Source organism: Dreissena polymorpha, chromosome 15, assembly GCF_020536995.1.
Source record: "Dreissena polymorpha isolate Duluth1 chromosome 15, UMN_Dpol_1.0, whole genome shotgun sequence".
NCBI classification, from domain to species: Eukaryota; Metazoa; Mollusca; class Bivalvia; order Myida; family Dreissenidae; genus Dreissena; species Dreissena polymorpha.
In genome coordinates, this window is record NC_068369.1 from 1,991,849 (window position 1) to 2,018,125 (window position 26,277).

The window sequence follows — 26,277 nt, forward strand, 5'->3', positions numbered from 1 at the left end:
GTAGCGAGGCATATACGTATACTGTCAGACGCATGATCATGCCTTATAATACTATTCAGCCTTTATTTCTGATAACTGTGTCACCCTACACATTTCTAAACACACCAGTGGCTTAACGATACGTAGATCAATATGGAAATTGTAAAATTGTGTCAATTAAACACAGTTGTAAACCTTAATTGCATTTGTTAAATTGAAATTGACTAAGGTTTGATAAATCAGCGGTCTATTTCATGTATAACCGCATAAACCAGACACATGTTGGCACATAATTTGAAGTAACAGACCTTTAAAATGTCATTGTGCTTAAATTCCCCGTTTTGTTATTAGAAAAGCATAATCTTACCTATGTAAAACCCAATATTTCCACCAATCTGTACTTCAATTGATACAATTTCGTAGTAAAACATATACCCGAAGTCGTAGAGAAACGGACTACGCTTTGACCTCGTCAGCCCCCAGTGGAACAACGACACTGGACAAATACCAACAGTTAATTTAAAGCCTCTATAACGCTCAAAATCAACGAAAATTTCGTACAGTATTTCGTCAAATAAAGTTTACACCTAAACAATCAGTGTTCTTTTTAGCGATAGCCACAATTTCAACGCTAGATGTTGTATGATTACATAGATTTTTGTAGATACAAAATGCTCGTTTTTATTTATTTATGACACAATTAATTCCATGTTAATTTCCCGCGAATATATCTATCCATACGACACACGAGCACTAAAATGGTACTATATCGATGTGGGAAATTAAAATGGAATTAAATTTGCAAAACAATAATAAAAACGAGCATGTTGTATCTACAAACATCTATTTTACCAGATCACATCTGGCGTTGAAATTTCGGCAATTGCCATAAGGAACAATGCGTTTTAATTGTTTAGCTTTATCTTACGAAATATTGTACGAAATTTTGTCGAGTGTCGTATCGTGCATCGCCTAATTGTCGTATATCGATCTCAAAAGACCATAGTTCAATGTTGCACTAACCATTAATCGTGCATATTATATAGTTTTGGATATCTTCTTCTTCTTCTCGTGAGGGGATTTCAATGTTTACTTTTACAAATATTCAAGTGTGTTCTAAACAGATTCTTAGACGGAATAATATAATCTGAGTGTTCGTGCAGTATGCTCGTTATCTTACAGGAAGGAGAGATGTTGTCTGGCGGTGGACAAAATATTGACAGCGGCAGCTTCATGGACTCAAATGGTAAAAAGAAGAGCATCTTGCGCCTTCTTAGCCGCTTCGCCGAGAAGACGTCCATGGTGGGAGTCCCCTATATCAATAGCGCCAAGGTCTGGTGGGTTAAGCTCATCTGGTGTTTCCTGCTCCTGTGTGCCTTGGGGGCGATGAGCCTGCACCTATGGTATCTCCTAGACCAGTTCTTCTCATGGCCTACTGTTACCAAGGTGGAGCTTGGATTCTCGGATCTCCGCTTTCCACAGATAACTGTTTGTAACGTCAATGTGTTACATAAAGGGAATCTTGCTAAGTATGCTGGTGCCGATACGCTGAAAGAGTTAGTGAACAAAATGAAACCAGAGAACGTCGCAGCGAATCAGTTCAATCCAAATTGGGATCCGTATGAAAATAAATCACCTGGTAACGCAGACCAGACGCAAGGTCCTTCATCTGTTAATGCAGGTCAAACGCAAACTTCTTCATCAGTGAAAGCTGGCCCGACGCAGACCATGCAAGAAAGCACTACTAAAAGTGTTCCACCCAATAATCAAACAGTAAGAAAACCAATTCCTATGAAGGTCAACACAATTTTGAATTGTTTTCTCTAATGTATTTATGTATACACGTATGAAGGCTTTAACATAAGTAAATAACGAAATGAACATGTGTTTGTCCACACAATTTGTCGAGAATCGTCACTAAAACTTGTATGTAAATGCAAACGCAGATTATTTCAATTTTTAATTTCTATGCGTATCGACGTTCGTGACTGAAGTTTGATATCAGACGTGACAATAGACTCGCTGCGGTCTCTTTCAGCGTCGTAAGCGGTTTGTGGACACGTACGGGGATATTGACCCCTCAAAGTACGACCCAAACAAACCGCCTTCGCCCCCTCCGCTGGACAAAGAGTACGATGGAAAGAGGGACTCACAGGAAGAGATAGACCTCGCCTTTAGTACGCTCTACATGAATATAAATAGGTTAGTTACTCGAATGCGTAAACGGTGTACCGGTAATGCTCTACGATACTACTAGCCTTTAGAACGATCTGCATGAATATCATAAATATAAACTAGTAAGTGTCTCGAATGCATATGCTGTATAGTTCTCTACAATATAACTAGCCTTTAGTATAATGTACATGAATATCATAAATAGAAACCAGTAAGTATCTCGAATGCGTAAACTGTGTAGTTCTCTACGATACTACTAGCCTTTGAACGATCTACATGAATATCATGAATATAAACCAGTAATTATCTCGAATGAATACACTTTATAGTTCTCTACGATACTACTAGCCTTTAGAACGATCTGCATGAATATCATGAATATAAACTAGTAAGTGTCTCGAATGCATATGCTGTATAGTTCTCTACGATATAACTAGCCTTTAGTATAATGTACATGAATATCATAAATAGAAACCAGTAAGTATCTCGAATGCGTAAACTGTGTAGTTCTCTACGATACTACTAGCCTTTGAACGATCTACATGAATATCATGAATATAAACCAGTAATTATCTCGAATGAATACACTTTATAGTTCTCTACGATACTATTAGCCTTTAGAACGATCTACATGAATATCATGAATATAAACCAGTAATTATCTCGAATGCGTAAACTGTATAGTACTCTACTATACTACTAGCCTTTAGAACGATCTGCATGAATATCATGAAAAATAAACCAAATACGTAAACGTTATAGTTTTCTACAATACTTCAAGCCTTTAGAACGATCTGCAAGAGTATCATTAATATAAACCAGTAAGAACCTCGAATGCATAAACTGTATAGTCGTCTATGACACTTCTAGCCTTTAGAACTATCAACAAGAATATCATGAATATAAACGAGTAATTATCTCGAATGAATACACTTTATAGTTCTCTGCGATACTTAGCCTTTAGAACGATCTACATGAATATCATAAATAGAAATAAAACAGTAAGTATCTCGAATGCGTAAACGTTATAGGTCTCTACGATACCACTAGCCTTTAGAACGATCTACATTAATATCATGAATATAAACCAGTAATTTTCTCGAGTGAATGCACATTATAGTTCTCTACGATAGTACTAGCCTTTAGAACGATCTACATGAATATCATGAATATAAACCAGTAAGTATCTCGAATGCATAAACTGTATAGTTCTTTACGATTTATCTGGCCTTAGGAACGATCTACACGAATCTAAATCCCGGTTGAGCGAAAATGTTGGAGTTCTTAGATAAAAATCGCATTAAGAACATCCTATATGAATATTCATAGGTAAATATTTCGGAAGCGTTTAAATGACGTCGTTATCAGATATAGCTAGACTGGTTAACACCCTGTATGGATATCGATCGGTAAATATTTCGGATGGATGAAAATGAAGATATTCCAATATATAACCCGCCTTAAGAACACACACTATGAATATAAGCCGTTAGGTATTTTTGGATCTTCCAAGGTCTGCTGGACGAAAATGCTGGGGTACTTATAACGCTATCGTCCTTAAAATGCTCTACAAGAAAATAATCGTCAAGTATCTCCGATGTTTGAAATGTATTTTTTTTCTGTCGAACTTGCACTTAGAACAAGAATCTAGATCGGTATGTATCACAGAATTTTCTAATGAATCAGCAATTTATTTAGTGGTTTATTTTATTTGGTCAAAATCGATGTAACAAATTATTGTTATAATACTAACTAACTTATCATAGTCATGCGAAACCTATTTTTCATCTAAAATAAAACGATTCTATTGGCAAACGAAAAATGGGGACAATTTATCACCGAGATTTTGCGGTCCTCTGTAAAACTTTTATTTTAACCCATTTATGCCTAGCGTCTAGTAAAAGTGCCTTTGCAAACAGCGTAGACCCAGAAGAGACGCCGCATGATGCGGCGTCTCATCAGGGTCTGCGCTGTTTGCTTAAAGGTATTTTTGTAAGAAATATTCTAAATACAGAAATAAATATACTAGACATCCCTAATTTTGGAAATAAATTGATCCAATTTAGAAGTATGGGAGAGTCCACTGTGCATAAATGGGTTAAGGAATTGGCGATTTATTTTCAGGATTGACCGGGCTCGCCTCGGACACAACATCAGCCATATGCTTCTCACCTGCACTTTCAACGGCCGCGTCTGTGACGCGGGGTAAGTATTCAGCACAACAAATGCAGAGCCTTATATTTGCGATAAATGAGGTGTGTCGCAGGTTAATCGGTTGGTTGTGATTATGTGTTTTTTTGTTAGATTATGATGATTATGGTTTAATTTAAATAAATAATATACTAAAGAAAATAATTAATTGCGTCGATGAAAATTATGTATCAGCAATTCAGTACTTTCGCTCGTTTTATAATGGTATCATTTATGTGTCAATTTGTCGCCAGAACGTTTGTTTTTGTAAACGTTGAAAGGCACTGCATATCCACCTTTTCCCCAGTATTTTCGGATATGAAAATATCTGCGCGAACAAGTTATCAATTTTTTTACAACTGCATATATTTGATACATATGCAGTTCGAACTATATTCTTATCTGTCAACATATTTGAAAAATACCTCGAGTGCTTATGGTATTTGATTATTAGTTGTTACGATTGCACAAAGTATGAATGCATTATACGGTACCCACTTATATATTTAGGATGTTCCGCCATCACGGCACGGTCGAGTCCGGTAACTGCTGGACGCTCGACAATGACAAGTTTACCGTGATGGCGCCTGGACCAGAAGGGGGTAAGGCTATCTCAATATATATAACTGTTCACATAAACATTTTTCGCAATATGGTGCAACTTGCCATACGGAGCTCTAAATGTTATGTGAATCAAGTATTCTGAGTCACCAAACGAAACGTTGGTTCATGTATAAGAAGTTGTTTGGTTCGCCAATGGTAACTATGGCGCATGGGAAGCAAATATTTTCGTTCGCCAATCATAGAAATCATAGCTCATTTCGTTCAAAAATTAGTGCTTAAATGTATCTAGTATTCTGTATCGCTAACGGAAATCATAGCTCATATGTAACACGTATTCTGGTTCGACAATGGAAGCCGACGCACATGAGTTACACGAACAATGGTTTGATAAATGAAACAATAGCGCATATTAAAACTGTATTCGGTTTCGAGACTGGGGAGCATTGCTCATGTGGAGCAAATATTCTTATTCGCTGGTGAAAACTAAAGCGCACGTGTAACAAGTATGCAGGTACGTTATCTGAAACAAAACGCAAGTGTAACATGTATTCTAGAGCCGCAATTTGAGCTCGACTACAGCAATCAGATCCTATGTGAAGCAAGTATTTTGGTTTGACAATGGAAGCTAAATGTTATTTGTAGGAAATGTTTTGGTTCGTATTTATAAACAATATATCATGCGTAACACGTAGTATAGATTACTAATCTAAATTAATGAACATGTGTAACAAGAAATATGGTTTGTCAATGGCAAGAAAGATCATATTTGACCAGTATTCCGGTTCCCCACTGGAAATCATAGCTCAAATGTAACAATTATTGGGAAAACCGATTTGGTGTTAACTAAACTCTGGTTCGGAAATGCAAAAACAAAACTCATGTTAAACAAGTATTTTGGTTCACCAAATGAAAGCAAATCTCACCTTAGACATGCAATATTATTTGCCACCGGAAACCGAAGCGCATGTATAACACTTGTTCTTGATCGCATAGGTACAACATTTATGCTTGTTTAGGCTGAGTACTTGTTTAATCGTAATGTTTTCGATTAGCGCAGTGGTTGGTAAACGTGCATATCACTTAACCCATTTATGCCTAGTGGAATCTCCCATCCTTCTAAATTGGATCAATTTATTTCTAAAATTAGGGATGTCACGTATATTTATTTCTATATTTAGAATATTTCTTACAGAAATTCCTTTAAGCAAATAGCTTACACCATGATGAGACGCCACATCATGCGGCGTCTCATCTGGGTCTACGCTGTTTGCCAAGATTTTTTTTCTAGACGCTAGGCATATATGGGTTAAACTTCTTTGTTTCAATACCTACTCCCGACGCATTTAAGTTTGCTGTGTGGCAACCATATTTGACAGTGTGTTTCTTCTTGTAACCCTGTATCCTTCTGTATCACACCTCAATACCAAACTAGAATGGAATATATTTCACTAAAGACTCAATATCTGAAAAGTTCCGTGATAGTTCGAAATTCGTCCAAAATTTCGTCATTCTAGTAAGGTAAGTGGGAAAAAGTACTCAGACACAATTTGGTCCTCGCACATAGGCGCGCATGGATCCAGTAGACTTTGAAAAACAATCAATCACAGGTTGGCACAAATCAATTTGTATTTAGATTTATACACATGGTAAAAAGCTAAACACCGATCGGTATCCAAAAACATTTATATTATCCTCAGCAGCAATTGCTTCACAAAACGCAAGAACAACAATATTATTACTATTTAACGTCAATATTTTTTTTCATACTCGACACACATTTTGTTGAAGAGGTATTGTATAAGACATACTAATAATTGTGAGACCCCTAGCCCTTCACCTCCGAAGAAACGGGGTATAATGTTTGTACCAGTAAGTCTGCCGGTCGGTATGTTTGTCATGTTGACTTGTGACCATCCTGACTCACTCTATTCCCAAGGCCTGAAACTCGTGCTGTACATGGAGGTCATGGAGTACCTAGAGGGAATTACGACCGGATACGGAGCCCGAATACAGGTGCACGAGCCGGGCACCTATCCGTATCCCGTGCACGAGGGAATGCACGTGCCCGCATCCATGGAAACATCCATTGGGCTCAAACTGGTACGGGCTTGTTTGATGTTTTTTCTGTGTTGTTTTGTTCGCGGAAAATGTGAATGAAATGCCTGTTTCATCTTTTCTTTAAGTGTTTGCCAATAATAAAATATTGTCATTTAGTACTGGTTTGTCAACACAATTTAACACTCAATGTACAAGATACTTAATGTTAACAACTCATTTGATTAAGACATACGTAAATTGAGTGTTGCGCCAAGCAACTTTGATATAATAACTTTGTTGTCAAGCCAATTGTACATTGTTTTTATTTACCTTATTATGATATTGAAAATATTATTAATTTAATTGTTTGATGGGGTCTACTGAAAATGTTACAATCGCACGTTTTATGAACGATATAGTAATAACACAACTCATATTATTTAAAGTTTTCATCAACACATATTAGTTACTTTCTGTCGTTCGACCGGTCTGTGGCTATTTAATAGTACAGTAGACTCTCTGTAAACCGGACGGTCTGTAGACCGGCCTTATCGTCCGGTTTTCAGAGAGTTCCGGTTTACCAAGAGTAGACATATTGCCGAAATATACATTGTGTACAAATCATATAAGAATAAAACAAACCATATACATTAACATGAATAATGTGATAACTGTACTCATGTGATGTTTATGTTTAAAGTGTTCTTCAAAAAATGTGTTTTATTCGATTTAAAGCATAAAAAAACATTCCATACCGACTTGTTTTGATTAATCCCAAAGTGAGAGTGGTGCTTTATACATGTACGTACATGTACATGCTTACGTGATATTTGTCATATAGGCGAGTGAGTCGTGTTAATTCATAAAAAAATAATGCGGATTGCATTGTGAAGTTAGTGTGTACCGCTGTTGTAATTAATGTTTCAAGTATGTAAATTAACGACGGTTGAAACAGTAAGGTCACGCAGGTCATCATGGAATTTTGATGCTATGGTAACGTGATTGAGGTGCTTCCTTGAATGTGTTCAAAGAAGGGATCAGTACAATACTAACGAACGCCCGCTGATTACATGCTGTTATCATAGTTCGAGTATGATTATCATCAATAACCATTCTATGATGGTGACAAAGAAGAAACTGTGATTTCGAAATAAATTGTTTCCGATAGACTTTGTCTTCCATCATTAAAGCTTTTACAAACATTTTGATAGATTACACACGACCGTTTTGCTGCGCGTGGGATTCACATGGTTTACATTCAAAATAATTTACTGGCGCCTAGTGTATTCGCCATGTGCATTTTAAACCCGTTTGAATCCGTGTAGTTCAATTACAAATTATACATTTGAATATGGCACAAAGCGTCAGAAATAGATATCCACAAAATGGATATTAATAGGAACGTCTGGATGTAAAACAGTATGCTTTCTGACAGTCTTTAATGCCTACACACATAAAGGTTTATAAGAAAAATTTGTGAATAATATTAATACCATGAATACACTCTGTACAATTGAATTCGAATTCTGACTGAAACATAACTGTGTAATTTTATGCCGACATACATGCTTACATGATATTTGTCATATAGGCGTGTGAGTCGTGTTCGAGTTCGCTATAAATAGCACTGAATTAAGTAAGTTTTAATGCCTACACACATAAAGGTTTTTAAGAAAAATTTGTGAATAATATTAATACCATGAATACATTCTGTACAATTGAATTCGAATTCTGACTGAAACATAACGGTGTAATTTTATGCCGACAGTCGTAAATTATACTGTTTGGCTAAATTCGAATCTTTCTTTATATGCGATTCTATTACGTCATACATTTCAAGATCACGGTCGAGCGTCTGAACGGAACATACGGGGACTGCGAGTGGGGCGCGGATTTCCAGGCCAAGTACGGGGTTAGATACACAAGGCGCGCATGCTACTCCGCGTGCGTGCTTGAGGATATCGTGAGCACGTGCGGTTGCCATAGCGATGATGCAGAATACTATGCACAACGCCTAAACGACTCGCTGCGACGGTGTCGATCTTTAAATGGTAGGAGAAATCAGTGAGCATTTATTGCATTTAACATTATACATGTACATATATAAATATACTGTTCTTGTTTACTAATGCAGAAAATATGTTACTTTTTAACATATATTATGGTTTTTCGGTTTGTATCATACGGTTAACAACCGTTATGACTTGTTATGCGTAAAAAGTAAATAAAAAAAGACGCCTGCTTAAAGGATTAATATATTTGTCAACTTTAACGATAATATTTATAATTAAATTCATTTGTAACATGGTCTGAATAATATTTTAGCAACTCAAATACGACCTGTATTTTAGTATGCTGCTCTTTAGAGCTGTATTTCTTTTGTATTATTTATGGGGAAGTAATTTTACTCTTAATTTAAAGAGAATCCGCAGATATATCATGTCAGTGTATAAGATACAATAGTAAGTATATAACATAAAATAGACTATTTTGTTTTTCAACATAATTGATATATTTATTAGTTTGCCTAAATACAAAGTAATCAAATCTCGACCTGTCAATCAGTTAACGTTTTGAAATAAATAATTCCAAACATGAACAAAGTAATATCATTATACAATGACTAAAATTAAGTTTTTGATAGATGTGTATATTTGTATTTGTACGTTTGGTTGTATTTTGCTGTTCAACCAATATAATTGATACGCATATTTAGGTGGGGGGCTAGGGGGCTAAAGCCCCTCCAGCTTGCTGGCTAGATATGATTTTTAAAAAATGAGCCCCTTACAGTTCCAATCCACTTGTGTATTTCCTGTCATATGCCCCTAATTAGGCCATTAACAGCTGTCAATTTGTGTGATTAGCCCCAGGCATGTGTACAGACAATCTAACCTTCGCCAGCTAAACTGTACGCTTCATTGACTGTAAGTGATAAACTGCGCTATTTGATTGGCTAAAGGAGATACATTCAACTTATGAAATTCATCGATACATTTAGCTATAGGTAATTGTTTACAAATGGCTGCCGCATGGGACTTGTGAAAAACAATATCCTCCAATTACCTTCAATCGAGCGGTTAAGGAAACAACTAAAATAATTTCTGAATGAAATCAAACATTGCCGCAATAAACTATGTACCTAAAAAGATTTATTTCATTCCTGTTAAATCCATGTCAAAATTGTTTATTTTGAGGGCGTTAAACCACACAAAGCCGATAGTTCCATACACATCCGCAAATGACATACACTTTGCGCGTTGTTTACCTTGAGTCGAGAGGTAACATCCGAAAAGCGAGAGTACTCGATTGCAATAGACATGAGTTCAACAACACTTCGAAAATTCGATTCACAGAACAAATTTAGAGAAACCGAAAGATTAATTTTACTTTGTTTATAACTTTTATTTACCATTTAACAAGTTTCTGTTTTAACGGTCGATCTTCTTTTGAGCAACATTGACATGAAAAAGTGCTCAAGAACTGAAAAAAACCTCAACGTTCGCAATTTGTTCCAATACAATTTCGGCATATATATAACTATTTAAAGATTTGATTATCATCAAATCGGGACAGGGTATATCCACTGAACATGTAGATATCGGCATGTCTCATATTTTCGCGATGTGCGCGCACAGATTGTTCCATGCAACACTTTCTGGGAATCGTGATAAAGGAAACGAATTTTCTTTAAAATAAATCAAATACTTGAAATTATGTGTTTACACTAGCGCAGTGGTCTGCAATTTATGCGCAAGTTTAATGAAGAGTACCGAAAAAATGCACGGAAAGGCATACATTTGGACTATTTCAGTTGAAGTAAGATTTTTAATGCAATTAAACTTTTTTTTTCTTATATTAGTCGTGTCTTTAATTATTTTCAAGCGTAGTAATGTTATTAAAACAAAATACTGGTTTGAGAGACATTTGATTTACCCCTGTGTGTCTGTCTGTCCGAAAATTCGATTCACTGAACAAATTTAGAGAAACCGAAAGATTAATTTTACTTTTTTTATAACTTTTTATTTACCATTTAACAAGTTTCTGTTTTAACGGTCGATCTTCTTTTGAGCAACATTGACATGAAAAAGTGCTCAAGAACGGAAAAAAAAACAACGTTCGCAATTTGTTCCAATACAATTTCGGTATACATGTATATATTGCTATTAAAAGATTTGATAAAATTATCGTCAAATCGGGACAGGGTATACCCACTGAACATGTGAATATCGGCATGTCTCACATTTTTCGCAATGTGCGCGCACAGATTGTTTCTTGCAGCAATTTCTGGGAATCGTGAAAAGTAAACGAATTTTCTTTAAAATAAATCAAATACTTGAAATTATGTGTTTACACTAGCGCAGTGGTCTGCAATTTATGCGCAAGTTTAATGAAGAGTACCGAAAAATGCATGGAAAAGGCATTAATTTGGACTATTCTTGTTGAAGTAAGATTTTTAATGCAATTAAACTGTTATTTATTTTTTATTTTAGTCGTGTCTATAATTATTTTAAGCGTAGTAATGTTATTAAAACAAAATACTGGTTTGAGAGACATTTGATTTACCCCTGTGTGTCTGTCTGTCTGTCTGTGTGTCTGTCACACTTGATGTCTAAACTCAAGTTCTTGTTTAACATGCACTTTTATCATGCAAAATGCTGATTAGAAAGCATGAAATTGCATCATTTGAAGGTACCATTTCAAAAAAAAAAAAACGACGGAAGGGGATACCCCTCCCGTACCCTCCCCAGTTGAGCCCCCCCTCGGAAAAAATTCTGGATACGCCTCTGGATACCCTCATTATTTTGCTTAAATACAACGTAACCAAACCTCGACTTGTCAATCAGTTAACTTTAAAGATATCATTATATATTACTGAACATCTTATATGAGAAAAATGTAGTGCTACAGTCGTCCTTTAACATGAGCATGTTCCGCATTAAAGGTCGTTCGTCGCAGTGATAGTGCTGCTGTTAATCATGAATGTTTTAAACATGTTCAAGTGACTTCGAACATTGGAAACCCATTACAGAATGCAATCATTCCATTTTCGAACTAGCTTTGGTATGCCATATTCTGAAACGAGCACTTAATTTATGTGTTTATACAGTTAAAGAAATAGGAGTATTGCAAGTCATCCTAAGTTAACGAAATTCGTATTTAGCGGAAACATTCAAGTATGGAATTTACGAGTTGTATAGCAATTATAAGACATATGATTAAAATATAAAAAAAACATATATGTTCACAACGATATAATATATATGGCAATGTTCATCAAATAGTATTTGCAGACAAGTATAGGCCACAATAAGTAGTTTATACGAGCGCCACAGGCCAAATGAAGAAAAAAAATGCTATTCTAGCTAGAGGCGTATGTGGGCCCAATACCCCAGCGATGGCAAAACGCTCAACGAGAAAGAAGTGTCCATTAATTACACTGACATTACATTTTTTGTAGTAATTCATATTCTAAAATGAAACATAATCGCTTGATTTCGTGCTTTGTTTCGCTATCCGGACGTTTCATCCCAATACTATTTGCCTTCTGATGTTTCGACCGCTACTTGTTTTATGTACCGTCGTGTCAATCATAACTGTTCCTGTATGTGGTTCCTCTTTTGATATCTTGTCGTAATCTTTGTTTCAGAGACGACGTGTCAAGCCGGTGTTGAACGCCGCTATGAGACGATGGCATCTCGGTGCGAATGCCCGAACCCTTGCAAGTAAGTACAAGAGACCCTACCTGATCACAAGCAGTTCAAACGCAAACGCTTGTAAATATATAAATGTATGCTAACATTTTAAACGACATTTCGTTAAATATTAAGGCGATTGTATTAGTAATAATCATAATTACATACTTAAATATAAACTGCGTTGCTGTTAACAATTTCACACATTTGTTATTGGGTACTTATGTAAAGACACAAGGGCTGCAACGGGTACCCGAAATATCCGATGATATCGGATCCAACTTCAAATTCGTGGGTACGGATCCACCCCTGGATATTTCGGTTCCGAATATTTATTTCATAGTTGTATGTAACCCAGCGCTGTTTTCACGAGTATTGTTTTTTTATATATACTGGTTTTGTTTAAAAGATAAAAGATACCAATCTCTTGCACGACGGTCACATTACATTCACCTCTGTGTTGGGCTCAGAACGGACTATTGTCATGAAAGCGTCTAATTCATGTCATGATCATTCCAAGCGTTCATCATTGAGGTTACAGTATACTAAACAATCTCTTGCACGACGGTTACATTGCATTAACTGCATTAAAGAAAACCATTTCATACCATGATATCTTATATCAGTCTTAATTCATTATTATATAAAATTGATATGTTTTTTATGTTAAGAAACCAACATACATACACACGTCGAAGCAATTCCTAACGTCACTCAATAAAAAAGTATGTTCAATTGTTTACATTTGTGAAGTGCATGGAATGATTCCATCTGCGTAAATGGGCGATAAATAGTTCCAAAGAGTTGCATTAAAACTCGCAAGTTTTTGCACGAATTATCGTACATTTAAAAGTCATATTTCTTAATTAAATGCATGCGATCTTAAATATCCACTCAAATATACATTGAATGCGTTTGTTCGGTTTAAGCTATTTGGTAGACAAAATGGCGTGCTGAGCCTTACGCAGAGTTGTATGTGATAGCAAGGAACGACAACTCTGCGTGGAGATTGAAAAGATACGTATAATAGTTGATATTTATAAACGTGTGACAGTCAAATTGCAGATCATTCGAGATCCTTCAGCTTTTATTGTTTAAGAGTGTCATTGGAGGTTACAGTATACTAAATAACTGTTTCATGTAGGTTACCGTTTCATGTAGGGCTGTACTCTCTAAAAATGTCATAGTGGATTCGAAGGCATGTTGTACACTTTAACCTTTTGTTCTGGTTTTATCTTTTGGAGAATGTAGTAGGGCATAAATAGGTGCTCACTACTTAATCCCTGAAATATGATAAACTTAGAGACTATAGTAAAATATTGCACTGAAAAAGGTTACATTCCACTAGAAAACGATCGGAAAAAAGTAGCAAAAACAGTCGATTTTGACTTTTGACAAGTTCTTTTTTGGTTCGTACATTACATATCGCTTTTATTGCACAAATCGACTCCGCTTAGAATGGCCTTTAAGAAAAGGTATGGTTATGGGGGTCTCTATGTGCAAAATGTTGCATTTATTTTCGCTTAAAGATGTCGCTTTTACATTGAATTATATAGGGAAACTATTTAGTATATTGTGACCTAGACATTACGTAATGAGCGCCGAAAGCAAAACTTATTCGAAATCATGGAGGATTTACACATTACAAATGCATTTCCTAATGGCAATAAGTAAGTTTTCAATCCTTATTGTCTTTCTGAGTTGTATTAAAAACAACGCTCGTGGATACAGTGTTCCTGGAATGTTGTTCAGGTAAATTTTGCTTAATTTCGCGACTTGTCAAATTGTGTCCCTGCATAATGAGAATGTATTGTCTTGAAAGCATACTAAGTTAAAATGCTATCTTGTGATGCAAGGAACCTCAGTGACCAGTGAGCTCGTCAGTGCTCATAGGGCTTGCCTGGTGGACCCGGACAATGTTGCTATGTTATTTTTTGTGAAAACAAACATCAAACTTTATGAACAGTGACAAGTGCATGATTAACGAGCAAACTATTAAGTGAAAAAGTGGTAAGATTTCGTTTTGATATTGCTACAATGTTAAACGAGAAATGTGTTATGATTTTTGTTTATAAATGTTTAATGTTTTTTAGTCAAATTATACTTCTAGGACATTGATAACTTAAATTTAGACAGATTTTTTTTTCTTATCTGAGGATCCGGATCCGAAAAAACAGTAAGAAACCATATTTGGTTTCGGATTCGATCCGAATTTATTTTTTGGATTTGTTGCAGCCCTAAAAGACACCGTCATCCACTAAGATATTTGCTCTTGAAGTAACACTATCGGAGTTTTTGTTATCGTTTTTTGTACGTATTTTGTTTTACTTACTCCTGAGCAAATACGAATACGAGCGTTTTAACACAGGTTTGAGCATAGTTTAATTATGATTGTTTTTGTTTTCACAGTGAGACTGTATACGACAAAAGTGTGAGTCAGCGACAATGGCCCACAGACGACTACGCGGTAAGCTCCAGAAGAGATCACACACCACATACATAGAACTTTAAGCGAAAATTTTGTAGACAACTCTTTTTATAAATCAACATAGATAATGTGTTAATTGATATTTTGTATTACTGAATGACAAATTTTTTCTGGGACTTGTCTTCTCTTTTTTTGCTGAATTACGGCTTTAATTTGCTTTTAGTTTTAGCTACATGTGAGCCGATTAGTCTCCCCTGTATGGGCGAGTTTGTAAAGACTAAGGCTTAGCATACACAGTTTTCAAGGTCACAAGATAAGAGTAGAAACAGTCGACCGATAGTGGTCCTACTTACCTTAAGTGATGAGTTTTCTACCATGGTCCATGAATCGAAATCAGCGCACGGATTCGTCACACTGGCGTTAATGTAGATTAGCATCTTCAAATCATAACGAACGTTCCGGAAATCGCCTCAGTCTAATACGTAGAAGCTTCCGAACAAACAATCAAATGCCTTTTGATGCCGTGTTGTTGCTGTTGCAGAAAGTGCTGTTGGAAGGCGTGTGTAATATGGACAAGGAGAAATGCAAGAATCTCAGAACAAAATTGGCCGATCAACGGGCTCTTTCGTAAGTTTTCGATTCCATACCTGTTCAAGAATTATGCCGAATATATATTGTTTTATTCAATATACAATAACCATTCAGTCCATGAGTATACATGTTCAAAACATAGAAACATACATTTAGTCATGAAATGTGATCAGTATTGAATTTCATTAGTTGTTAAATAACGTATCAATACATGAAAAGGTCTATGACAACTGAATTACGGCATTTAGAATCTATTTAACGATGTTATAACGCTAACATAAAAAAAAAGACGAATCTACAATGTACAAGAGAGCGAGAAGTTAATTTAGAGGAATGAATTATACAGACTTAATCATAATAATATTTGTAAAGGTTTCTTTGATTAAATGCTTTATTTACACACATAGCTTAGTTTATGTTGGTACTTGTATTATCCGAGTTCATTAATTCAATAAATTTTATCACGTTTGGTCTTTTCCAGTAATACATATAGTTATGTATATACAATTTCCTAATGTAATCCTTTAAGGAATATTCTAATAAAGAATGATAATCATCCTCAAAAACATTGCAATGTTTACATTTTCTATCTTGAAAAGTTGTAGATTCATGTTAAGGCAATCTGCCTGATTCAATTTCTGATCTATGAGATGAAAACTCTAATCTTCTAACATCAAATGTAACGTTATTTATACTAACATTTTTTAAGTAAGGTGGCAATTCAAATTTACAAAACTGCCTTTAACTTATTGCTCTTGAAGCATCCTAAATTTCTGACATCCAATTTTTGATAAATGTATCATTTAATCTAGACTAAGGATAAAATTCCTTTTGCATCACCTACACCTTGGTTAAAGGGGCCTTTTCACAGATTTTGGCATTTTTTAACTTATTCATTAAATGCTTTATATCGATAATTGTAAACATTGGATCGTAAAAGCTCCAGTAAAAAATCAAGAATAAAATTTAAAAAAGGAAAAGAACATTGCCCGGACCAGGTTTCGAACCAGTGACCCCTGGAGTCCTGCCAGAGTCCTGAAGTAAAAACGATTTAACCAACTGAGCTATTCCGCCGAATACGCATACGTGAGTATTTTATACATTATATAAACAATCTTCGTAGTTTCACAAAATTTAACGACAAAAACAGAACTCTCCAAATTATTCAATCGTTTCGCGTTGCAACGCTTTATAATTTTTAGGTTTTAAAATCGTCAAAAGATGCATATAATGGCTATATTAGACCATGGTAAATGTTCAGTATTACTGTTTCCTCACAAATATCATAACTAAAACGAAAATTTGCGAATCTGAAACAACTTTTTTCAATTTTCTCAATTTACCAAAGCGTGAAAAGATCCCTTTAAGTCATGTTAGCAAAAGGCCTTCAAGAGATTACAAAAAGATTTTGCACAATAATGTGAATTTGGTTTATTCATTACATTTTCACACATTTGGCTATACATGCACTTGACATACCGTATTATATTGATGGCTCTTTTAGTTATCAATGATGTTCTTCCAAGTTCCCCATATGCAAAATTATCTCTGTGTTTGAATTTTACAACTATTAGGTTTTTGAAAAAAAGTTGGTAGAAAATCTACTTAAAATGATATAAGCTTATAAACAGCATTTGAGGCTTGGCTTGCAACTGTTTTCAAAGTATTTTCAACGGACCCTCCTGTAGTGAATACAATTGCTAAGTATGAAAATGATTTAACAACTTTTAATGATTGGTCTTTGTATAAAAACATAATATTTATCGTAATTTGTCCCCCTTTTTAAAAACCATAACCTGTGTTTTATTTGTGATAACAAATAAATTCCACCTATCACAATATTCCTGGAAGAAAGACAAACCTTAAAGAAGTTCTTCCTCTGTTTCTGCCTTAATTTCAATGTCATCTGCATAAAACAACACAAATAATTTTAGCATACTGATATCAATTCCTTCAAAACCAGTTGACATATACTTTTATTCAAAGACATTCATAATAATAGAAAATAGGAATAATGATAATGATTCTCATCGTCTTATACCAACAAAACAGGAAAAATCTTCTTAACTTATTGTGTTACCTAATTTTATTCTTGATTTTACATCTGTATACATAGATTTGATGATATCAAGCAGTTCTCATCTAACGCCTAGCTTCAACAGTTTATACCAGATGATATCCCTCACCAAATGATCGAACGCTTTGATGTAATCCACAAAAATAATTAATATGGCATACAATGATTTTTGTTAGCTAGATGAATAATTTATAAGACCGTGTAATACAATCAAAGTACTGGCAGTACTGGTGTGACGATGCTTTTGAAGAGGATGGATATAAAACATCAATTTAAGTTTATCTATATCACTACAATTGTGTATGTTGATACGAACATTTGGGTACGATAAAAAAATTGGGTACGAAAATTTGGGGTACAAAAAAAAATTTGGTACGAAACATTTTTGGTACGAAAAAAAGTTTAGGGGTACGGGGAAGTAGTACCCGTGGGTAACTTGACCCATTGAGCGAAACTGGGAGGCGGGTCACATTCTTGTTCATTAAGTATGGCAATACATTCATGATGATTCTCAAAAGTAGGTATGAGCACATAGCCGGACCATGTGAGCTCAATCGTATGAGCACTTGACTATCCGAGTTCGCCCACGAACATATGGATAAGTTAACTAATAGCGAAATGACCTTATACATGTATATGCTGAAATCTAACAATCGAACGAAATATCAAACATGGTATGTACACTTAGGTGGTTTTGTAATTTCTGTTAGAATATCGTATTCAATATGTAAATTTAAAATGATTTTGCCCGCACTTGAGTTTGTTGCCTTGTTTGAGTCTATACGCGCCTAGGCTGCACCCAGTGTGTGTATTTGTGTTTTTCCAAGGTAATGAGTTACCTCCGCGCTGAGGCTGCATAATGTTGGGACCCGGAGTGTGTCCAGCACTCCTACCTAATAAGATTAGATTGACGACAGTTGGGACGAATTTTGAATGATAGCTGCAATTTCCAGCTATTTGTTTTGTACTGAAATACTTTTTAATTTTTTATATGGTCAAATGCTGCGGGGGGGGGGATGAGATTTTCCGGAAAAAAACAACTGTCAGGAATGGTGACCACAAAACATACAAAATATAACATTGCGCCGGGAGCGGGAATCGAACCGGTGTCGTAAAGGTGAAAAAGCGAACGTCCTTACCACTGCGCTAGCGGGACAGACAATAATTTGTTGTTTTATCTATGTATATCATAGCAGTGCAGCGTTTACAATTTGCAGGTTCGAAATCGTTCGCATTCTTTAGTTTTGTGATCACGTAAAAAGTTAATTTTACATGTTTTATTCGCAATTTATTTACTAAATCGAGAACAAATATCAAACAAAATAGAGAAAATATATAGTTGTTTCATTGGTCCATAAAAATAAAATGGATGTAAAATTGCTAATTTGAAATTAACGTTCTGATACACTTATTGAATCTGTTTCCCCAGGATATGCTGTTCTATTAATATTTACCTTTATCAACACGAACGACAACTCTGCTAGGAGAATGTTATCAATGAAAATCAATGAGCAATCTCCTACGCAGTGGCGAATGCCAAGGGAAGTAACTGAAAAATCGAGTTATCTCGGACTGGCTAGGTCTTTCACATAGGTCGCCATTGTGAAGATTTTTTTTACTGGTTATCAAACCTTGGACGCTGCTGTTCCAGCATCGTCAAAAATGTAATCAACAGTTCCCATATTTTTCCTGAATCATGTCTGTGCCTCTATGTTGACATGATAGTATTCGGCCCAATGGTTAAGTCTTTGTTAATGACCTATGTGAATAATTTACCTAAAGTACTTAATAATGTTATCCATCAGTAATTATTCCAATCCAACTTATAGTACTAATTCTAAATTTAAAAAGCTCATTCAGCAGATAATCTGGGGCCGTTTCATAAACGATCGAACGACAATTTTAATTTACGAGAGAATTTTGTAATCTTAATAAGTAGACGAACTAGCTCGCTATGCTCGTCAAATATATACGGCGCATGAGATGCCAATGTAATTAATTAAGTACTGAAAATTTATAATCATATGCTATGGACGTAGCAATTATGTATCTTCGAAAAATGTATCGTATCGTAAATGTGTACTACGATGTTTATTGAAACTGTCCCCTGGGCCATCTGATTTACCATAATGTATTTGCTTACAAGCACTTATAATGTCTTGATCAGTGAATGCTACATTTAACTCATTAAACATCATATTCTCCATTTAAGTACCGGCCCTGATAAAACAAAACATATTCATCAGCTTGATAACATCTAGATTTAGGATCACTAATTGATTTATAATAGTTTTACAATATATGGTAAAAGAATACAAGGTTGTGTTTATGCTTTAATCACACTATATTCCCATTGACGGTGGTGCGGGTCGATTTCAATTTTACTGTTTTTAAAATAGAAAATAAAAGCTTAAATACAAATTGAAATAATGCACTGAAACTTCATAAATTTGCCGTTCAAATCAAAACCTACCTTGGTCTATGCATATTCGGTGGGTAACAATGTTATTGTAAATCAAAATTAAATTAGAAATACGGTTTCTGCTCGCCAAATTCAGAACAAATTTGATCATTGTTTCAAAAACTAAGAACATGCTCTCAACTTAGTTACTTCGAAATACACACAGTTTGATTTAAGAAAAGAGCTTACTACGACAAGCAAAATAGAGTTGAGCACGATGTCCTCTGAACCAAGATTTTCTTAACATGGCAGTACATCTAAGTATAATTCTATGTTAAGTTGAACCATTGATATGAAAACTAATACGACTTTTACATGAAACTTCTTAGGAAAGCATAGTTTAAGTATATTAAATTGGGATATCTCGTCATGTGACATTTATGTTCGTTGAAAGATTTCGTGTATTTCAGAAACAATTTCCTACGACTGAACATCTACTTTGAAGATTTGAATTTTGAGATGATAAAGGAGTACCCTGAAATCGAGGTAAGATTGGCAAACAGGTTTGAATGTTGGAAGTTAAATTAAATCGTGTTTTGTTCTGATATGCTTTATGTTTTCTTAAATACTGAATTACTTAGTAAGCAACACAAAACCGCTGAAAATAAAGTCAGTGTCATTGACATTAAGTGTCTATATGAAACTCGCTGAAAATGTATGCATAATGTGTTAAAAGTTTGTAAGTTCTGTCCATTTTTTTAACATGAGTGTGCAACACTAATCCTGGAGTCAAAATGTTTCCTGTGTAGTGGCAGCAATTCCTGTCGGACGTAGGTGGCGCAATTGGTCTGTGGATCGGCCTCTCCATGCTCAGTCTCTGCGAAGTCGCGCAGCTCCTCGTAGAACTTTGCAACTTTGCGGTCAGCAAGGCCGCTTGTGAGCGCCGACCGGATGGGAAACAACGTGAGGAACGCTACCACTCGGCCTCCTATGCAAGAAAACAGCACAATCACATCAACCGTAAACGGGACTACTATGCGACCACTTCCGACTATCAGTACAACTACAGCGACCGGAAACGTGGATTCAATGACCAGTTGCAAGACATGAAGTTTGCTGTTAAAATTCCAGACGCCCATTTGAAAAGAAGCTCTGATGGTTTGCAAAATAATGGATATAGTGCTCCGTTTTAAAATGCACTGAACGATACCTTCTGTGTAGTTACTTCTCCGTTAAGGATTGACTGGATGCGATTCTTCTGTATGAAAAGGCTATTTAAAGGGGTATGAACTTTGGGATTTCCAATGGGTATTGAAAAGGGTATAAACCTAAGTCTTTCCAATGGGTATTGAAAAGGGTATAAACCTTAGTCTTTCCAATGGGTATTGAAAGGGGTATAAACCTTGGTCTTTCCAATGGGTATTGTAAGGGGTATAAACCTTGGTCTTTCCAATGGGTATTGAAAGGGTATAAACCTTGGTCTTTCCAATGGGTATTGAAAGGGGTATAAATCTTGGTCTTTCCAATGGGTATTGAAAGGGGTATAAACCTTGGTCTTTCCCATGAGTATTGAAAGGGGTATAAACCTTGGTCTTTCTAATAGGTATTGAAAGGGGTATAAACCTTGGTCTTTCCAATGGGTATTGTAAGTGGTATAAACCTTGGTCTTTCCAATGGGTATTGTAAGGGGTATAAACCTTGGTCTTTCCAATGGGTATTGTAAGGGGTATAAACCTTGGTCTTTCCAATGGGTATTGAAAGGGGTATAAACCTTGGTCTTTCTAATGGGTATTGTAAGGGTTATAAACCTTGGTCTTTCCAATGGGTATTGAAAGGGGTATAAACCTTGGTCTTTCCTTTTCATCGTTCTATATGTAAATGGATATTAAATTTGGCAAATTTTTACAGACGAAATGTGCATAAAGATGTAGCAATATTATTTCATATTTTAGAACATCTTAGAATTTTTTCATAGAGTAATATAGTTCCATACTAAGATTTGAACAATATCATTTAAAGGACCCGTTAAATGCTTGCAGACGACTAATAAGCTTTTTGTATTAGATGTCTACAATATAAACGTTATTTAGAATTGCCTTACTCTCGATCAGGTAGAAAATGCGAATACTAGATATCGCAATCTGTAAAAAATTTTGACGTTCGTATTATACACTATAGAAATTTACATCACCGTTTTTTAGCTTTTCGTCGGTCGTGCGTCGCCCGTCGTCAACATTTTGCATTGTTAATACTCTAGAGGCTACAATTGTTGTCTGATATTCATGAAACTTGGTCAAAAGATTTGTCCCAATTATATATTGGTCGAGTTCGAAACTGGATCACGTGAGATGAAAAACTAGGTCACTGGGTTAAATTTAAAAAAAAGCTAGTCAATACTCTAGAAATCACATTTATTGACCATCTTTATGAAACTTGGCCATAGCATTTGGCTTAATGATGTCTCAGCTGAGTTCGAAAATGGTTTCGTTGGTTGAAAAACATTGCCGCCAGGTTTCCTTAGATTGCTTTAGTAAAAAAACCTTGCTAACACTATAGAAGTCACCATATGGTCCAATCTTCATGTAAATTGGTCAGAATATTTGTTCTTATGATAGCTCGGATGAGTTCGAAAATGGTTCCGGTCCGTTAAAAAACATGGCCGCCAGGGGGGCGGGACAGTTTTCCTTATTTGGCTATAGTAAAACCTTGTTAGCACTCTAAAAGTCACAATTATGGCCCGATATTCATGAAACTTGATCAGAACATTTGTTCCTATGATAGCTCGATTGAGTTCGAAGATGGTTTCGGTCCATTAAAACATGACAGCCAGGGGGCGGGGCAGTTTTCATTATTTTGCTTTAGTAAAACCTTGTTAACATCATAAAACTTGCTCAGAATATTTGTTCTAATGATTAATCAGCTGAGCTCTAAAATGGTTACGGTTCGTTGAAAAACATGGCCACCATGGGGCGGGGCAGTTTTCCTTATATGGCTATAGTAAAACCTTGTTAATGAGGATGTTTGGGCACAATTATGACGATGATGGTGATGATGATGATGATGATGATGATGATGATGATGATGATGATGATGATGATGATGATGATGATGATGATGATTATGATGATGATGATGATGATGATGATATGATGATGATGATGATGATGATGATGATGATGATGGTGTCACACCAACGACCTTTGTCTTGATGTCAGATGGATACCATTGATAAGACTGCTTATACAGTTTGCAGTCATTCAGTAGTTTGTGAGTGCTTATTAAATATTTGTGATTTAACAGATTTTATTGTTGTTTCAATTGGAATTATCAATGCAAGGTAAGTCTGAAAATTGTTCTGGTAATTTAAAAAAACTTTGTCCAAAATGTGAACAACTTGGTATTAAAAAACAATCTTATCACATTTTTAAGAAGCACAAAAACTGTTTAGTTAAATACCCAAGTTGTTTTGGAAGTTGTTTTTGCAAAGATAATTTATTTATACTACAGATTTTGTGGGCATGTAAATTCCAAATAGTTTGACAGTTGTTTGGATATGATGATTTTTCATATTTCTTGTGTGTGTTCACTTCTGTATTTTAACTATGAGATATATTAAGTGTCAAATGTTTGGTACCTAAAATGAAGATCGATGTTGAATTTCAAGTAGATATTCTCATACTCATTTAATTCCTTACAATTTACTTTGATATATGATAACAATTCAACATATTGAATTTAATTATGCAAAACTACTTCATAAACACTGAATCTATTGAGAAAAAAATACAGTTGTTTTCGGTATCTTAAGCTGTTCTTGCAAAACAAGTTGTAACAAGTAATCCCGCATAACATCCTAAGATGCTTATCTCATAATCTCAAAGCTTGACTACAGTTTGTGAAAACATTGCACTTCCATTTTCTTTTGCTGATTATGCTCATTATTGAATTTCTGTCCTCATATAACTTTTATCAAAAAAAAAACTTTGTGACAATGGGAAACAAATGTTTATTTAAAAACACATACACAAACATAAAAATCTTACTTTTAACACAGATATTTATATGTCTACCTAAAAAGCAAACCCTTTCTTTTGTCAAAACAACGTAGACAACTCTTGCTTAACGTTACTTCTTTCAGTTGAGCGACCCAGGTCGACCATGGCCCTCTTGTTATTCGAATTCAATATAGTGTCTCTCTTGTTTTTTACTAACAGGTTCGTTGGTCTAAATCTATTCTTGTTGTTGTTGTTGTTTTTGTTGCTTTCGTTTTTATTCATTTGTTTCCATATTTTTAAGGCTACATAGCCCATGAGAATGAATTGATAACGACTATAGGTTTAGGCACAAGATTAGCATTCAAAATACATAAATTGTGTCTCGAGTGCATGCTATACACTCTGTCTCGATTGCCGTGATGTGATCAAACTATTCAAAATGATTGAACTGGACTTTGTTTAGGATGGCTGTTGTTTTTCTTTTATTAAATATATTTTGTTATTGTATTTTATGTGCATGCAAAAGAAAGAAAGCACCCGAAAAAAAAGGTATTCGAACATATGTTTTTTTTAAAACAGTGAATGTGTAACTGAACAGACACATGTGATGAAATAATTTATAGCGCACTTTGTAGCACAATACCGCATCTTATTTTTTTAGGTTTCTCTCACTTTCCGCTCTTACGATATTTTCTGTTTAAATAAAGTCTCTATTTCGCTGCAATCCAGTGAATCCGGAAAGTATCGTCCCTGATCAGCCTGTGCGTCCTGAACAGGCTAATCTGGGACAAAACTTTACGAACATGCATGTTATCCTCTTTTCATAGAACACGGCTTAACTACCAAAGAAGTGCTATTCTTATTTAACGATATTACTGTTACACAGTTTGCTTTGTCCAGATTTCACTCTCAATTTTATTGTACCTATCAATTTCAATGAGTGAGCACTTCGATTAAATATTGTTATAGCTTTTCCATTGTAATATATGTACAATATTATGCTTACATATATATTAATAGGACGATACAAATATAACAAAAGAATTGATACAAAAACTGAAGATCTTTATTATTATGTTTACATTAGTATCATGATTTATTATTATACATTTGAATATGGATCAATGCGTCAAATGCAGATATCCATAAAACTATATATACCTTGAATTGATTTGAGCTACAATATGGCAACGGGACATTCGGGGACTGCGAGTTAGGAGTTGTTAAAATTGCCAATAAACAATGATAATAGAATTCGATTGTAATATGATCTGACAAATATGTTTAGTAAATTGCATACGAACTTTATTTGAGTAAAAAAACCGTTATAATAACATTGACATTATATTTTTTAACAGTTTATTTTACTCATGTAACGTAATCGCTAGATTTCGGTGAGTGTTTTTTTTTTCGTTATTCGGACATTTTATCATCCCATGACGATTCGCTTTCAGACGTTTTGTGTACGTGTCATAGGGTTACTTTAATTACTTATTTTATATAGATTGTTTAGCAGTATAGTTGACTTACTAATAGGACGTCTATCTTTCTTTGTGGTACTTGATTTTTAATAACCAGCCGGTTTTCTTATTTTAAAACCACTTCCGCCAAAACGTAAATAATAACAAAGCCGCCATTCAATTATTGAGTAAAAACCAATTTTTCAATGAGTGTACATTAAAGTTTATACTCGCACAGTCCAAAAGTTACATTTATATATATATCGATTGTATTTTGCTATTGCTCAGTTATGATGCAATACTGTAATTGTATATTATATTTTTTTCACTGTACTTATTATTCATGTATGTCTGTTTATAGAACTTGAGACTTGATGCTCTTTGAGGAATTATATGATAAAATTAGAACCCCTTGTTGCGTTGTTGACCCGCACCCCAGAACCCCTCATGCCCAGATAGCCGTGCTAGCCCGCACGATCAAATACGTGTCAATCTGGACTGTTCCTGTACGTGGTTCATATCTTGTCGTGATTCCAATGTTTCAGGGGAGCTGTGTCAAGCCGGTGTTGAACGTTGCTATCAGATGATGAAAACTCGGTGCGAATGCCCGAACTCTTGCATGTATATATGCATGTATAAGATGTGAAAACTATATTAACGGCATTTTGTTTAACGTCAGGACGATTT

General features: G+C 35.0%; 2 protein-coding genes across 2 annotated transcripts in view; one reads left to right on the top strand and one right to left on the bottom strand.

The window, feature by feature from the left end:
- Positions 1 to 26,277, bottom strand: part of LOC127860496 (helicase with zinc finger domain 2-like) — a 268,978-nt gene that overhangs the window by 207,166 nt on the left and 35,535 nt on the right. The window lies entirely within an intron of this gene.
- Positions 1,378 to 25,929, top strand: LOC127860499 (degenerin mec-10-like). The gene is made up of 11 exons (XM_052398606.1): positions 1,378 to 1,752; positions 2,018 to 2,181; positions 4,279 to 4,359; positions 4,855 to 4,946; positions 6,845 to 7,008; positions 8,786 to 8,996; positions 12,593 to 12,668; positions 15,048 to 15,105; positions 15,608 to 15,693; positions 20,606 to 20,681; positions 20,945 to 25,929. Exons 1-11 carry the CDS (start codon positions 1,549 to 1,551, stop codon positions 21,326 to 21,328), a joined length of 1,596 nt encoding a protein of 531 aa, XP_052254566.1. The 5' UTR covers positions 1,378 to 1,548; the 3' UTR covers positions 21,329 to 25,929.